The following is an 18,838-nucleotide window of genomic DNA, read 5'->3' as shown; positions in this document are numbered from 1 at the left end:
ACAAATTTTTAGAATTGGAGAAACAAAACCATGAATATGGTGATTATGGAACTTTAAATCATACATAACTGAGTTCTAATCCTGATTTCACCACTAACTGGAGCCTTGGACAAATTATTTAATCTTTCTTAACCACAAGTACCTTATTTGTACAATGGAGATAACGCCTACACTGTTGCTTTGAATTCGGAGCTCGTATAGTGGTGGGATGTCTTTCCATTTCAGCTTACTCTACTCTGCTCATCAGAAATGCTCCAGTCCAAAGCAACTGTCTTACTGTTGGCCCCTTTGATTTTGCTCTCACTCAAGTTCACCAGTGCACATATGGTAGTAAAAACAGAAAACACAACACAAAAACCCTCATGAGAAGACACTTATGCAAACACAGCACAGGCATGATTTTCCCTGGGTGTCACTAATGCTTAACTGTGCAAAGAATTCCTAGTAGAAGAAATATTTAAATCATACCTTTTATAATATTGAATCTTATGACAAAGCAATTTTCTCATGACATTTTTTTTTTCTGCCAATAACATTTACTATTCCACACACTGTAAAGTCAGAGTTGAGAGACTAAATAAAAGAGGTAATATTGACTAATAGGAAAAGGCAAATATGTTATAAACACCACAGTGAAGCCAATCAAAGAGGGGGGAAGATATTTGCTATCAGAATTACTGGGTACTTTGCAAATATGTATAACATCTTGTAAAGCTGTAGGACTATTTGATTTTCCTGTCTTTAGAGGTTTTATTTTCTGTGAGCCAGCAAATCTGTCCTTACTCTGCTAAAAATCATCAGTTGTGAATTCACTTGGATAGAATTTGGAAAGCAATCAGAGCAAAAGAGAGTCATTCCATCAGCTTTATACAATTATGCAGAAGGTAGCCCTTCCTCAGTAATTCAATTTCTAAAACTTCAGAAAACTTCCCATAGCTTAAGGATTTAAGCTGCAGCCATTTGGCTCTCCATTGGCATGAAGAACTTTTAAATTTAACAGTGTTTGTTAGAAAAATGCACAAAACTGGACCATTGCCTCTGCTTCAAAAATAGTACCTTCCTTTTTGTTTCAGTTGTTCAAGTTTAAATGATCCCTTAACTTAAATCTTATCACTGATATCTTCAATGTAAACCTTCAGTAGAAAACACTGCTAATCTGACTGAAGAAGAAATATATGGCATTGATAAGCAGAAGTCTGTAAGCATCACAAGTAAAGAAAAATTTTTGAGATTAATTTTGAGTTTTTACACCATGCATTGTATTTTATCAGATAATCTCATACTCTTGCAGCAAAATTTTTATTTCTCAATTGTTTCAGGACAAGTAAGATATTTTCTCTTTCATTTACCACAAAGCTTATAACTGTTTTTTTTTTTTTTGATGGAAGAGTTGTTTTGGAGGTCAGTAGGGCTCTTATTTTACAGTTAAAAGGATAACTAGTCTCTTCTGCAGTTTTTGTGTTTATATTTGTATAACTTCTCAAAAACTTTCCCTTCATTAGCCTTCCTTCTCAGTCCACAACCAAGTTGCTCTTATGCCTTTTATTGATTTTCCCCTCTAGGTGCTCTCCTTTCCCCTCTTCCACAAAGCAAACTGTGCCAGATACTATGCCTTGTACTGGACCTTCTCAAATCCCCTTCATCAGTTTTATTCTCTCTCCTCACCCAGTTACTAATTTTGCATGCAACTGCATGTCAAATGTTATTTTTACCAGAAAGATTACCTATAATGAAAATAAATTAATCAGTCCTCTAGGATGCCTCCTAAATTACAGAAGATCACACTATGATATTAGCACAAAATGTCCAAGCCAACCAACAATACTTACTGTCTCCTACAGGACACACCTCTGTGCATCCCTGATGGGGAAGAATAAAAGCTTAAGATATGTATATATGTATATATATGTGTGCATGTGTGTGTGTATATATATATATGTGCATATTAAGTGAAAACATGTCCACATAAAAAGTTGTACATAAATGTTCATAACAGCATTATTCATAATAGCCATGAAGTAGAAACAACTCAAATGTCCATCAACAAAATGTAGTATATTCATATGATGGAATATTATTTGGCAATAAAAAACAATGGAAGGTTAGAAAAATGCAACAACATGGAAGAGCATTGAAAATATTGTGTTGAGGAGAGGAAAAGATGGCAGCCTGAGTAGGGTGGCAGAAATCTCTTCAGAAAACCATATATATTTTGAAAATACAGCAAATACAACTATTCCTAAAAGAGTGACCAGGAGACACAGTACACCAGCCAGTCTACATCTGCGAGAACATAACATTTCATGGAAAAGGGTAAGATACAAAGCCGTGACCTGGCATGACAAGAGCACTCCCACCACCCAACTCACCTGCAGGAGGAAAAGAATAAGAGTGGGGAGGGAGTGGAAACACAGGACTGCCAAATAACCAGCCCTAGTAATCTGCCCCAGGAGCACAGACACACATTGCATGGTGCTCTGGATACTAGAGCAGCAGAAAAGCAAGATCCAAGACTAAGACTGCGAACAGGTTCCCACAGCTGGCTGCCCTGGGACAAAAGAAAAGCATGCGCTTAAAAAGTCTTAAAGGGACAAGGGTTTAACAGGTGGACAAGATCGTCCTGGCACACTCAGCCCTGCAGGCTAGAAACTTTGAGGAACTTCAGACGCCCTAATCCCCTGGGTGGCAAGGCAGCTCCGAAGCCCCTCAAGGTGATAAGCAGCCTGCCATTCCTTTGCCCCTGCTGGCACAGCTAGCAAACCGGCTGAACCGCCATTGCTGAGGAACAGCTAAAGAGCAGCTCCACCTACACCAACTACACAGCTGAGCACAGAGGCTTCTCCCTACACACAGCTAACTGGCCCAAACCCAGAAGCTACTCCCTGCACACAGAGACCAGGAGGCATGAAGGGGCTTTGCTCTTACAGCAGAACACACGCCGCTCGCCTGCAACCCTGCCAGTGCCCTAGGCCATGCCAAGGGCTGCTCTGCCCAAGCCAGCTCAAGGAATTGACCCAGAGGCTGCTCCCTGTGCACAGTTGATGGTCACAGACACCGGAGAGAGGCGTGGAGAGTGGGAGGCACAAAGGGCCCTTATTCTCACAACAGAACACATGCTGCTTGCCTTCAAACCTGCCATTGCCCTAGGCCAATTCAAAGGCAGCCCTGCCATGGCAGCTTAGGGGATTAACCCAGAAGCTGTACCCTGCCACAGACAGTAGAGGCAGGCATGGAGACTGGGAGGCATGAAGGGGCCTTGTCCTTCTGGCAGACACACATGCTACTGACTGCAACCCACCATTGCCATAGGCCATCCCAAGGGCCAACCCACCCACGGCTGTTCAGGGGATTAACCCAGAGGCAGCTCCTTGTGTGCGGTTAACTGGCACAGACAGCAGAGACAAGCAAGGTGACTGGCAAGAAGGGACATTGTTCTCCCAGCAGACACACACACCACTCACTGTCGACCACTCCCATTGCCATGTAAAGACAGAAGAACTTTGTTCAATCCAAGATCCCTCAAACACCAGAGAAAGACCTTGGTGAGACTGAAATCACCAATCTTCCTGAAAATGAATTCAAAATAAAAGTCCTAAGCATGCCGATGGAGATACAGAGAAAAATTCAAGAGCTAAGGGATGAATTCAGGAGGGAGATAACAGAAATGAAAAAAACAATGGAAAGATTTAAGAGCAGACTGGATGAAGTGGAAGAAACTGTTAATGGAATAGAAATCAAAGGACAGGAATACAGAGAAGCTGAGGTAGAGAGAGATAAAAGGATCTCTAGGAATGAAAAGAACATTAAAAGAACTGTGTGACCAATCCAAATGGAACAATATTCGCATTATAGGGGTATCAGAAGAAGAGAGAGACAAAGGGATAGGAAGTGTCTTTGAAGAAATAATTGCTGAAAACTTCCCCAATCTGGGGAAGGAAACAGTCTCTCAGACCATGGAAGTCCAGATCTACCAACACAAGGGACCCAAGGAGGACAACACCAAGACATATAATAATTAAAATAGAAAAGACCAAGACAAGGACAGAGTATTAAAGGCAGCCAGAGAGAGAAAAAAGGATCACCTACAAAGGAAAACCTATCACGCTATCATCAGACTTCTCAGCAGAAACCTTACAGGCCAGAGGGAATGGCATCATATATTTAATGCAATGAAACAGAAGGGCCTCGAACCAAGAATACTCTATCCAGCAAGGTTATCATTTAAATTTGAAGAAGGGATTAAATTCCCAGATAAGCAAAAGTTGAGGGAATTTGCCTCCCACAAACCATCTCTACAGTGTATTTTAAAGGGATGGCTCCAGATGGAAGTGTTCCTAAGGCTAAAGAGCTATCACGACAGAAAATAAAACCACAGCAAAGGAAGCAGATCAACTAAATAATAACAAAATGAAAAATGAAATCAGCAATCTACAAAAATCAGTCAAGGGAAACATAACAAGTACAGAGTACACCTAACATATAAAGAGTAGAGGAGGAAGAAAAAGAAGTGAGAGAAATAAATAATCATCAGACTGTGTTTATAATAGCATAATAAGTGAGTTAAGTTAGACAGTTACATAGTAAAGAAGCTACCCTTGAACCTTTGGTAACCTCGAATTCAAAGCCTGCAATCGCAATAAGTACATACCTAACGATAATCACCCTAAATGTAAATGGAAAGAATGCATCAATCAAAAGACACAGAGTTATACAACGGATAAAAAAAGCAAGACCCATCTATATGCTGGAGACTCATTTCAAACCCAAAGACATATACAGACTAAAAGTGAAGGGATGGAAAAAGATATTTCATGCAACTAATAGGGAGAAAAAGAGCAGGTACTGCAGTACTTGTATCAGACAAAGTGGACTTCAAAACAAAGAAAGTAACAAGAGACAAAGAAGGACACTACATAATGATAAAAGGGACTGTCCAAAAAGAGGATATAAGCATTATAAATATCTATGCACCCAACACAGAAGCACCTACATATGTGAAACAAATACTAATAGAATTAAAGGAGGAAATAGAATGCAATGCATTCATTTTAGGAGATTTCAACACACCACTCACTCCAAAGGACAGATCAACCAGACAGAAAATAAGGACACAGAGGCACTGACCAACACATTAGAACAGATGGACCTAACAGATATCTATAGAACATTCCACCCAAAATTCCAGCAGGATACACATTCTTCTCAAGTGCACATGGAACATTTTCCAGAATAGACCACATACTAGGCCATAAAAAGAGCCTCAGTAAATTCAAAAAGATTGAACTTCTACCAACCAACTTCTCAGATCACAAAGGTATGAAACTAGAAGTAAATTGTACAAAGGTAACAAAAAGTCTCACAAAACATGGAGGCTTAACAACATGCTCCTAAATAATCAATGGATCAATGACCAAATTAAAACAGAGATCAAGCAATATATGGAGACAAATGAAAACAACAGCACAAAGCCCCAACTTCTGTGGGATGCAGCGAAGGCAGTTCTAAGAGGGAAGTATACCGCAATCCAGGCCTATTTAAAGAAGGAAGAACAATCTCAAATGAATAGTCTAAAGTCAGAGTTATTGAAACTGGAAGAAGAAGAACAAATGAGGCCCAAAGTCAGTAGAAGGAGGGACATAATAAAGATCACAGCAGAAATAAATACAATTGAGAAGAATAAAACAATAGAAACAATTAATGAAACCAAGAGCTGGTTCTTTAAAAAAATTAACAAAATAGATAAACCCATAGCCACTTATTAAGAATAAAAGAGAATCTATACACATAAACAAAATCAGAAATGAGGAAGGAAAAATCACTATGGACAACACAGAAATACAAAGAATTATTAGAGAATGCTATGAAAAACTATATGCTAACAAACTGGATAACCTAGAAAAAATGGACATTTTAGAAAACTACAGCCTTCCAAGACTGACCAATGAAGAAACAGAAAATCTAAACAGATCAATTACCAGCAATGAAATTGAATCGGTAATGGATTCACCACTGAATTTTATCAGACATTTAAAGAAGACATAATACCCATTCTTCTAAAAGTTTTTCAAAAAATAGAAGAGCAGGGAATACTTCCAAACTCATTCTATGAAGCCAGCATCACTCTAATATCAAAACCAGGCAAAGACACCACAAAAGAAGAAAACTACAGACCAATATTCCTGATGAACATAGATACAAAAATACTCAACAAAATACTAGCAAATAGAATTCAAAAATACATCAAGAGGATCATACACCATGATCAAATGGGATTCATCTCAGGGATGCAAGGATGGTACAACAATTGAAAATCCATCAACATCATCCATCACATCAACAAAAAGAACAAAACAACATGATCATCTCCATAGGTGCTGAAAAAGCATTTGACAAAATTCAACATCCATTCATGATAAAAACTCTCAACAAAATGGGTATAGAGGGCAAGTACCTCAACATAATAAAGGCCATATATGACAAACCCACAGCCAACATCATAGTTAACAGTGAGACACTAAAAGCTTTTCCTCTAAGATCAGGAACAAGATAAGGATGCCCACTCTCCCCGCTTTTATTCAACACAGTAGTGGAGGTCCTAGTCATGGCAATCAGACAACACAAAGAAATAAAAGGCATCCAGATTGGTAAGGAAGAAATCAAACTGTCAATGTTTGCAGATGACATGATATAGTACATAAAAAACCCTAAAGAATCCACCAAAAAACTACCATAACTAATATCTGAATTCAGCAAAGTTGCAGAATACAAAATTAATCACAGAAATCTGTTTCATTCCTATACACTAATGATGAACTAGCAGAAAGAGAAATCAGGAAAACAATCCCATTCACAATTACATCAAAAAGAGTAAAATACCTAGGAATAAACCTAACCAAGGAAGTGGAAGACCTACATCCTGAAAACTATAAGACACTCTTAAGAGAAATTAAAGAGGACACTAATAAATGGAAATTTATCCCATGCTCTCGGGTAGGAAGACTTAATATTATCAAAATAGCCATCCTGCCTAAAGCAACAGACTCAATGCAATCCCTATCAAAATACCGACAGCATTCTTGAACAAACTGGAACAAATAGTTCTAAAATTCATATGGAACCACAGAAGACACAGAATAGCCAAAGCAATCCTGAGAACGAAGAATGAAGGAGGGGAGATTTCACTTCCCAACTTCAAGCTCTACTACAAAGACACAGGTACTGGCACAAGAACAGAACACCTAACTGGTGTAAGGTGATACCTCATTGTGGTTTTAATTTGCATTTCTCTGACGATTAGCAATGTGGAGCATCTTTTCATGTGCCTGTTGGCCGTCTGAATTTCTTCTTTGGAGAAGTGTCTGTTCAGCTCCTCTGCCCATTTTCTCCCTGTTCCCCACAGACTGGTGGAACAGAATAGAGAATCCAGATATTAACCCAAGCATATACAGTTAATTAATATATGATAAAGGAGCCAAGGATATACAATGGGGAAATGACAGCCTCTACAACAGCTGGTGTTGGCAAAACTAGAGAGCTACATGTAGGAGTATGAAACTGGATTATTGTCTAACCCCATACACAAAAGAAAACTCAAAATGGATCCAAACTTGAATGTATGTCATGAAACCATAAAACTCTTAGAAGAAAACATATGCAAAACTCTCTTGAATATAAACATGAGCAACTTCTTCATGAACGTACACAGACAAGGGAAACAAAAGCAAAAATGAACAAGTGGGACTATAACAAACTAAAAAGCTTCTGTTCTGCAAAGGGCAGCATCAGTAGAACAAAAAGGCAGCCTAAAGTATGGGAGAATATATTCATAAATCACATATCTGATAAGGGATTGACATCCAAAATATACAAAGAGCTCACACACCTCAACAAACATAAAGCAAATAATCCAATTAAAAAATGGGCAGAGGAGCTGAACAGAAAGTTCTCCAAAGAGGAAATTCAGATGGACAACAGGCACATGAAAAGATGCTCCACATCACTAATCATCAGAGAAATGCAAATTAAAACCACAATGAGATATCACCCCACACCAGTAAGGATGGCCACCATCCAAAAGACAAACAACAACAAATGTTGGTGAGGATATGGAGAAAGGGGAACCCTCCTACACTGCTGGTGGGAATGTAAATTAGGTTCAACCATTGTGGAAAGCAGTATGGAGGTTCCTCAAAAAAACTCAAAATAGAAATACCATTTGACCCAAGAATTCCATTCTTAGGAATTTACTCTAAAAATGCAGGAGCCCAGTTTGAAAAAGACATATGCAACCCTATGTTTATCTCTGCACTATTTACAATAGCCAAGAAATGGAAGCAACCTAAGTGTCCGTCAGTAGATGAATGGATAAAGAAAGATGTGGTACATATACACAATGGAATATTATTCAAATACAAGAAGAAAACAAATCCTACCATTTGCAACAACATGGATAGAGCTAGAGGGTATTATGCTTAGTGAAAAAGGCAAGGTGGAGAAAGAGAAGCACCAAATGATTTCACTCATCTGTGGAGTGTAAGAACAAAGAAAAAACTGAAGGAACGAAATAGCAGCAGACTCAGAGAACCCAAGATTGGACTAAGAGTTACCAAAGGGAAAGGGACTGACAAGGATGGGTGGGAAGGGAGGGAGAAGGGGAATAAGGGCATTACGATTAGCACACATAATGTAGGGAGGCGCATGGGGAAAGCAGTATAGTACAGAGAAGTAGTGACTCTATAGCATCTTACTACACTGAGGGACAGTGACTGTAATGGGGTATGTGGTGGGGACTTGATAATGGGGGGGAATCTAGTAATTATGATGTTGTTCATATAATTGTACATTAATGATACCAAAATTTAAAAAAAAAGAAAATATTGTGTTAAGTGAAAGAAGTGAGACACAAAATGGCACATATTTTATTATTTGTTTGACATGAAATGTCCAAAATAGGCAAATCTATAGAGACAGAAAATAGACTGCTGGCTGTCAGGGGCTGGGGAAAGGGAGTAATGGGGAGTAACTGCTATTGGTTACAAGGTTTCTATTTGGGCTGATGAAATACCCTAAAATTAACTAGTGGTGATGGCTGCACAATTCTGTAAAGATAGTTAACACCACTGAATTGCACACATTAAGATGGTGAATCTAATGGTGTGTGAAATATATCTCAATAAAGCTGCTATTTTAAAGAGGTGAGAAAATTAAAAGAAAATTTTTTAAATAGAAAATATTATGAAAATAAATTATATACAATTCCTTTCCTCAAACCTCTAAATTTTAAACATACATGTGAAAAACATGTTATTTGGCATTTTTTTGTTATTTAAATGAGATAAAGAAATGAGTGTTTTTAAATTATGATTAGGCATTATTTTATAATTCAGTTTCCTTTGTAACTTGAAAACACATCACTGGATTCCTTTGGATACCTCATTTTTTTCATTCCACAACTCTTAAGGATATGAAGAACAAAAAGGAAAATTACAATGATAAAGGCAGAATTCAAACTGACTTTATAAAATACTTCATTTGAATGGACAATGAAGAGAAAATAAGGCAGAAGATATTTTAAAGGGACAGACAGCACATACATAAAGTAAATACACTTCTCGGAGGCATAAGGACTTTGGCAGGTCTGGATGGGCAATCATTTTCTTTCTCTTCTTTTTTTTGTTATTCAGTTGTCATTTTTATACAGTAGCAAATGAATACAAAAAAGAAACTGAGAAAACAGTTGTATTCACAAGAACATCAAAAAGAATAAACACTCACGAATAAGCCAACCAAGAAGGTGAAAGAATTATACACAGAAGACCATAAAACACTGCTGAAAGAAATCGAAGAAAACTTAAACAAAGGAAAGTGACTTGTGTTCTTGCATTGAATGATACAGTATTATTAAATCACAATACTACCCAGAGTTATCTACAGATCCAATGCAATCGCCTTCAAAACCCCAATGACATTTTTTGCAGAAATGAAGTGAAGCAGCTGAATTTGCTGGCTTCTGTAAATCCCTTCCCGCTCTATCCCACACATCATATTGATCAAGGTCAGAGGCTCTGCTCTTGGACTCCTTGCATTAAGAGGCTTCCTTTTCTTTTCTCCTCCTACTCAAAGCCATATTTTTAAGTTGAAGTATCACTGATATACTGTACAATCTTATATTGGTTTCAAGTATACAACACAATGGTTCAACAGTTACCCGGATTATTAAATCCTCACTCGCACTAGGGCAGTTACTATCTGCCAACACAGGGAGATGTTACAGAATCATTGGCTATATTCTCCATGCTTTACTACCATCCCTGTGACCAACTTATATTATGATTGAGAGTTTTTGTGCCCTTTTATCCCCCTCCCCTACCCCACCCACCCACACCAACGTCTCCCCCATGGCAACTACCAGTCACTTCTTTCTCAGTGTCTGTGAGTCTACTGTTATTTTGTTCATTTTGTTTTGCTTTCTTTTTACAGTCCACAAATAAGTGAAATCACATGGTATTTTTCTTTCTCAGCCTGGCTTATTTCACTTAGCATAATACCCTCTAGTCCCATTCATGTTGTTGCAAATGGCAGGATATCTTTTTTATGGCTGAATAATATTCCATTGTGTATATGTACTACCTATTTATCTATCCATTTATGGATTGACACTTAGGTTGCTTCCATAACTTGGCATTGTAAATAATGCAGTGATAAACATAGGGGTGCATACGTCTTTTTGAATCAGGGATTCTGTTTTCTTTGGGTAAATTCTTAGGAGTGGAATTACTGGGTCATATAGTATTTCTATCTTTAGATTTTGAGGAACCTCCATACTGCTTTCCATAGTGGCTGCACCAATTGACATTCCCACGGACAGCATAGGAGGGCTTCCTTTTCTTCACATCCTCACCAACACTTGTTATTTTTTGTCTTTTGGATAGCAGCCATTCTAACTGGTATGGGGTAATATATCCTTGCGGTTTTGATTTTCATTTCCCTGATGATTAGCAATGTGGAGCATATTTTCATGTGCCTGTTTGCCATCTGAATTTCTTCTTTAGAAAAAAGTCTGTGCAGGTTCTCCACCCATTTTTTAATCTGGTTGTTTTTTTGGTGTTGAGTTGTAAGTCGTATAAGTTCTTTATATATTTTGGAGGTAAACCCCTTATTGGATAAATCACTTCCGAATATATTCTCCATACTGTAGGTTGCCTTTTTGCTCTGCTGATGTTGTCCTTTGCTGTATAGAAGCTTTTTAGTTTGATGTAGTCCTATCTGTTCATTTTTTATTTTGTTTCCCTTGCCCAAAGAGATGTGTCCAGAAAAAAACTGTTCATGTTAAATGTTCAAGAGATGTCTTCTTATGTTTTCTTCTAAGAGATTTATGGTTTCATGTCTTATTTAGATCTGTAACCCATTTTGAGTTTACTTTTTGTATGGAGTTAGCAGTAATCCAGTTTCACTCTCTTACAAGTAGCTGTCCAGTTTTCCCAACACCAGTTATTGAAGAGGCTCTCTTTTCTCATTCATGGCTCCTTATTTATATATTAATTGACCACATATGTGTGGGTGTATATCATGCTCTCTATTCTGTTTCATTGATCTATGGGTCTTTTCTTGTGTAGTACCATACTGTTTTGATTACTGTAGCTTTGTAGTATAGCTTGAAGTCAGGGAGTATAATCTACCCCTAGCTTTGTTGTTGTTCTTCAGGACTGCTTTGGCTATTCGGGGTCTCTGTGCTTCCATAGAATTTTAGGATTTGCTCAGGCAACCATTTTCTTAGGGTTGACTCTTGTAAGTCCTTCCTGGTCTCCAATCTGCTCATCTCTGATTCACAGATCCTTCTAATGGGTATCTGCCAAAAAATACAATCTTTTATTCTGTTTTTATTGAAATTGAATTAATTATATCCTAGACAACATTTTTTTCAAGTCTATATTACTCATAGGTTTTCTAAACTTGAGAATCTGTACTATAAAATGTAAATATCATTCTCCATTTTCATTTGATTCAACACATGTGTTATTTCTCATGATACACATGGTGTAGAGGTAAGAACAGAATGGTGGAGCCAGTGTTCCTGGGTTCTCTTCCTAGCTTTGCTACTCATTAGCTACAATTCTACAGACCCAAGATAGGTCACTTGACCTCTCTGGGATCAGGTTTGTCATCTTAAAATAGGAAAATAACTTCCTAGCAGGCTTGTGTGAGGATTAAATTAGTTAATATATATAAAGCACTTTGCTTAGTGTCATGTACATAATACAGTGTAAGCACAGCCTAAGAGCTAATTCCTTAATAAGGACAATAGGAACAATCTGCAGTCCTTACTTTATTTGCAGCCCTTACCCTTGCACTAGGGTCAGCCTTAACCCAACCAGGCATCCAGGCTGACAGATCACAGTGCCAGGAGCTAGACTGCTGCCTCTGTTTCCTATCTCACCCATTCCACTGAAACCATCCTTTGCCCTATGGTCCATATTAGAGAGAAGAAGGGGTGTTGGGTCTATCACTATAGAGAGATAATAATATACAACAAAGATAATTTATACATAAATGAGTTATTTTAATTTCCCAGGTTCCTTTTTACTATCAACTTATTGCTTCTGTTTTCTATTTCATTCCCAGTTTATAAGAGTCCTAAGTATTCCTTACATGTGGTTGTCAGTTATTCATTGCTGTACTACTTAGGAAAGGACACATGGAATGGAGGGGAGGAAACAATCTTAAGAAACTGACTTAGAATCTTGAGTGTGTTTCAAAACAAATACAATAAAAATTTCTGTAGTCCTTAAAGTAATAAAATACTAATATAAGTATTCATTATATTCATAATGCAGATATCCAGAATACTGCCTCCTTGCTTAAACACAGAATGGTTTTAGTGTTCTGAATCGGAGTAAATGGAAAGAACAATGGACTAGAAAAAGAGTTTAGCTTTTTTTTTTTTCAGAGCTCGTCCAGGTTCTGAAACAGAAGAAGCTTTGGGAAAGTATTTAATACCATAGAAATTCCATTCCTTCGCTGCAGTGTGGAGCAGCAATATAGGGTTTGTGTGTATATCAGGAGAGTCCATCATCAAGAGAAGTCATTCTCAACTCTTCTTTTCAGTTCCCACATATGACCTAGCAACAAATGCTGTTAGCTCTCATCTTAAAATATATACTAAGTCTGACCACATCCCACAATCTCCACTCCTATCATCCAGGTTCACACCACCACCATCTTACTTAAGCTATTATAATACCACCAACCTAATTTCTTTGCTTCCATCCTTTTCCTAGTCTATTCACTACCCATCAGCCAGCATGATTCTTTTAATCCATAAATGAGATCATGCTATTCTCTCACTCAAAACCTTCTAACAACTTTCCATCACATCTAAAAATCTAGACCCTTCACATGGCCTCTAGTCCCAACATAATCTGCCTGCTGACTACATTCCAACCTCATACTCTACTCCTCCTTCCTTCACTGACTCTGCTGTGGCCAGAATGCCCTTCTTTCTATTTCTCAAACACACCAGTGTGATCCTGCTTCAAGGACTTACTTGCTATTTCCTCACTGATTCACATGGCTCAGTCCTTGACTTCACTTAAGTCTGAGCTCCAGTGCCAGCTCCTCCGTGAAGCACGTCCTCACCATCCTATGGAAAGCTGCAAACAACCCCTGCAGGCACAAACCCTATTCCCTACATACTCTTAAGCTGTTATACTTCTCTTACCACTATATGATGTAAAGAATATTTTTACTTGTTCTTTATCCATCCCTCCTACTGGAATGTAACTCCACGAAGGCAGGTCTGTCTGTTTTGTTCACTGCTGCATTTCTAGTGCCAAAAATAGGAAGCTCAGCAAGTATTTGTTGAATAAATGAATAAACAATCTGATGAGTCTCAGTGAAAATGCTTAGAAAACAATGAAACATTATGAGCTCTTCAGAAACAGGATTCATCTTTGTACCCTTAGGGCTGAGTACCTAGTAAATTTGAAGGATTATTAAGTGGATTCATAAATGAATGAAGTTGTAGTGTTTAAGGATAATCAGGTTAGGTAGATCTATATATTTGAATTAAAATGTGAGTAGCTATTATTAAAGATTTTACACTATCCTTTTGCCTTCCTGTTGTAAAAAATAATTTATCTTCTCCACTTTTTCAGTACTAAGCAGAACACTCCTTAGAACACTCCTGGATTTAGGTCCTTACTGAAAACAAAATAAATTGGGGGAAAGCACCCCCATGAGATCTGGTAAGCAAAATGATTCACACCCTCAAAGACCCAACTGGGAAAGTAAAAAGGGAGAACAGGCAGGGAAACACTGGAATTTGCAAGAGGAAGGACAAAGGATGATGGAGAGAATGGACTAGTGGTGGCCAGGGCTCCACTCCCAGGATTCTCAAACAAACAGTCCTATGATCTTTAGTTATTTTATTGTATATACTTTATATAAACAATGTACATCAATATAAGAGCCATACGTGATTAATATATTTTATGATATTTTTTGATAGTAATGCTACATTTTATCTAGTCCTTTTCACAAGTTAATTGCATTAGGCCTATACAAGTGGCAGGGGGAGGTGACACATCAATTTTGTTAAAATCAGAGTAAGAATTCCATTTCTTTATAATGAAGATTTTCTTTTAAAAGTCTGTCATGTGACAGCATCGAATGCCTTTATTCACATCTAGCTTGTCGTCAAGAAAGCAATTAACATTATCATGTACAGACCCTCAACTGTGGTGGTGGGTCACAAAACTCCTGGATGTCCCAGCTCCTGGGCCAGCCCAGCAAAGCTCCCACTGCTGTCAGGTCTCTTCACTCACTCAGTCACTTTAACATAGCTAGGACAAAAACCAGTGGATCAAGAACACCTGAGCAGAGCCTGAAGCATAATTCTAAATTAATCTCCTATATGATCCTCTCTTCAAGTTTAATTTGAAATGAATTCTTCAGTAATGCAAGCTATTTACTTATATCAAAAATTGAAATGGACCACAACATGTATTTCCAAATATAGACTTTTTAATATTGCTTAACTGGATATTAACAGAAATAATTATAGTGCATTATAGCTATGTCATTCAAAAAATAAATGAATGAATGAATACATGTATCAAACAAAAATGCCACTTGACCATGAGAATTAGATTTTAGTTAATGACCCTTGTCAAGTTTGTAAATAAAGTTTACTGTTTGAAAATTGTTTCTTATTCAGAGCCCTTATTTTCACACAGAGAAAAAGGCTTGAAATGATTTCAATTTTTAAATGCTGAGTAACATAGAATTTTTTCAAAATAGTCTTTATTATACTATTAAAAAATTTGTTATTTTTTATTAGAAGCATCACTTTTCAATCCTGCTGCATTTTGCTTTCTTTTTCATATATTGGCATGCTTTAAAAAAAAGAAAAATGCAGATTTGTATCCAGAAAATATCACACGACCATTTGCTGTACCATAATTTTTTTTAGGAGGAATAAACCCACACATTTTAATTAGGATGACATTTTATGTGTTTCTTTAATTCTAATTAGTGATTCAAATAAAATGCCCTAATAGTTATTAAACCTGGGATCTAAGCCTTCTTCTCTCTCTGGCCAATATGCTGAAGAGTCCACACTCACCAGCCTCCCAGTCTCTTTCACTAGGACAATGGCAATGGGAAATCTGCAACAAGTGCTGGCCTGACCCCTTTTCTTTTTCTATATCCAGCTAAGCAACAAAAACTGCTTGAAATTCAGCAATCACATTTCTCACTGTTCCAGAATGACCTATTTTGCACTAGAATGAACCAGTGAATTCATACATATAAATAACTATCTGCAGACACTGATTTTTAAAATATGAACAGGAAAAGCAAAAAATGGGGGGGGCACAAAACACGGGTTTGATTAAATTGGTACTTTTCAACTGTTTGATATGACAACTAGAAACAAAGCAGGTCTACAGAACTTAGGTATCAATGCTACATTTGAAGTCTTTAAAATTGCCAATACATAACAGCTATGATAGTGCAAGTTAAAGTTAGACCTTTTCTTAAAACATATCATATTCTTACTGCATATTTATTGAATTATCTTTTCTAGAGACCTAAAAAAAAAACAAGTTAACATATTTCTGAGCAGAATATGCCCATAAATTAGATGTGGTATCTTCCATCCACATGTATTTATTGTATGCTATTGTGTACAAGATCGACTACATCCTGCAAGCACAGTGTTGTAAGACCTTCTGATTCTCTCAGTAAGAGTCTTCCCCATTCTTATAACCTTACAGTCAATGAATAAAATTGTACATACCAGCTTTTTCCACTATACGATCATGGTTTATTCATTTCTATATTTCCAATGACTAACAAAATCCTATTACATAATGAAATTTCAATGAATACCTGCCAAATGGATTGATTATTCCCAACTCTTGCATAGCTTACAGAAGTTTAGGCAGTATTTATAAAGAACCTACTACATGGCTCATGCTAGAGTTCTGTGTCATAAACTTAAGTCCCTATATCATATCTTGAACTACCAAAAGATTCTGACCTCAGGCGCTGATTACAAAAAACAAAGATTCTTAAATTAAATCCAGGTTAAAGATTTTAAATGTTATAATAAAGTTTCAATGGATTTGGGGACTTCTGCTTCCAGCCACAATGAGAAGAACCAGATTTACCCTCTGACCTCAGAAAATCACTAAGCTAGCCAACATATATAAAAAGCTGGTATTCAGGGAATGTACAGCAGACAATGCAGGACAGCTATCTCTGAGAGAAGGGAAAGCAACAAGTGAGCCTTACATTTAAAACGCTCCCTGCCTAAAGAGCTTCCAGAGCTGTGTGGGAAAGGAGATCCCAAACAGAGCCCAACAGGATTGCTCAACTCAGGGCACAGACTTCAAAGTGCTAGAACACCAATGGGGCTAGGTCTGCGAGGCAGAGTATCAGAAGGAAGGGAGCTGCGGGGGAAGAGCAAGTGGGTGACTCTGGAGATACGCACAGGAGTCCAGGCATGCGTTTGGCTGAATAATGGTCTGGTTGTGCATAAAAGGAAATTACTGAGGCTAGATAAAAAATCATCATTAAGGAGTAATTAGAACAGTATCTAGAGCTCACAGAGGCCTGGAAATACTTGAGGTTTCCATGAGCCAGGGTAGTATGACTTCCTAATACACAAGGGGGTCAAGTCAAGGCCTCAGAAGGACGATGCCTCACTAGCATTGTCAAATTAGCCCTTATTTAAAAGCTGTTCTGTACTCACTGAACAAACCTTAAATGCAAGCCACAGATGTTCAAACTGTCCAAGTAATTTAACTGTATCCCAAACAAAGCTCAGAAATATTTAAGGGAATGCAAAAGAAAATTAGCAGTCAACAACCCAAATTCATGAGGTCCAGTCCAATCAAAATTACTAGGTGAGAAAAATAAATCAGTAGAAATAGATACAGAAATGGCATAGATGATAGAATTAGTAAACAAGATTAGGTCATTTAATCAGGTATTATAAACATACTACTGCTCAAGAAGGAGAAGGAAAGCATGAGCTTGATCAGGAGAGAACTGGAAAATGTAGAAAGATCCAAATTAAACTTCTAGAGATGAAATGGTATGTTGATATGCTTCAAGGTAAAGTGGTCCACATTTAACAGTATTATGTTCTCATACATCTTAAACTTCTTCTCTGATTTCCTCTGATACTTAAAGTCTAAAATAGGGGTAAAGTAGGGATAGATAATTATATCACTCCTCATCAGTTATGAACTTTTCTTCATCTGCCATTCAAAGTCTATACCCATTTACAGAAAGAAAGTTACTCTAAAATTACAGAGCATACAGTGATCCAGTTGAATGTAATCTAGGCTACGTTAATACTTTACCCTATCTTTTTCATATTTTCACTCTTATCTAGACCTCTGTGCTCCAGATGGGTCAATGCTGTGGAGAAGGCATGAGCACAGCGTCAGGGGACATGAGCTCCCATCTGGCCTCTGCCTCTGTCGGAAGGCCTCACAGGCATGTGGGCTCATGTGGCTAGATCCCAGTCTCTTTATCTTCTAAATTAAGGAGAAAACAATCTTTAGTAAGTCAGATGGAGAAAGACCATATGATTTTACCTACATGTGGAATCTAAAAAATAAACAAACAAAACAGAAATAGACTCATAAATACAGAGAACACACTAGTGTTGCCATAGGAAAGGGGGGGTGAAGGATAGGCAAAATAGGTGAAGCGGATAAAGAAGTACAAACTTCTGATTCTATAACAAAAAAGTTGTAGAAGTGAAAAGTACAGCATTTGGAATATAGACAAGAATAATAATAAAAAACAGATAACCACATTATTCAGAGTGAACATTTTGTAATGTATGTAACTGTCAAATCACTATGTTGTGATTCGGTAACTAACATGTTACCTACTTCAATTTTTAAAATCTTCAACTTTAAGATTAAGATCTTAATCCCAATCTGCAATTTTTAAAGATTTTTTTAGCCACCGGGCCCTTCAAACGCATTAAGTAAATAGATACATGCTATGCTATTATTGGAGAGGCTGTGTATGTGTAGATTGGAGGGGGACATAGGAGAAAGGTGGAAACAAACCCCCTTTCACATATTTCATCCCTTTTGGTCCTGGGTATATAGTTTAAAATGTACTAGATTATCTCCACCAGCCACCTCCAATGTCAGGTTTATTTATTCATTCATTTATAAATGTTTATCAAGTATCTGCTATAAGTCAGTTATTGGGAGAGGTGCTGGGGACGTAATGGTGTATATGATAGCATGTCTGTCCTCTGGAAGGTTGTCGATGAGCAACCTACCATCCTCTGGAAGGTAGATGAACA

At 37.4% G+C, this 18,838-nt stretch overlaps 1 protein-coding gene across 3 annotated transcripts in view; it reads right to left on the bottom strand.

The window, feature by feature from the left end:
• FBXL17 (F-box and leucine rich repeat protein 17) overlaps positions 1-18,838 on the bottom strand; it is a 531,544-nt gene that overhangs the window by 224,023 nt on the left and 288,683 nt on the right. Inside the window, exon 7 of one of the 3 annotated variants that reach the window (XM_073233185.1) lies at positions 10,409-11,848. The exons of the other annotated variants lie outside the window; for them this stretch is intronic. Coding sequence (XP_073089286.1) covers positions 11,815-11,848 — 34 coding nt within the window. The 3' untranslated portion in view covers positions 10,409-11,814. Of the gene's footprint in view, positions 1-10,408; positions 11,849-18,838 lie in introns of those variants that run through there. 3 annotated transcript variants of the gene reach the window in all.

The sequence above is a fragment of the Manis javanica genome, chromosome 1 (assembly GCF_040802235.1).
Source record: "Manis javanica isolate MJ-LG chromosome 1, MJ_LKY, whole genome shotgun sequence".
In the NCBI taxonomy this organism is placed as follows: Eukaryota; Metazoa; Chordata; class Mammalia; order Pholidota; family Manidae; genus Manis; species Manis javanica.
Note: the sequence above shows the minus strand (reverse complement) of the source record. Positions and strands in the feature narration are given on the sequence as shown.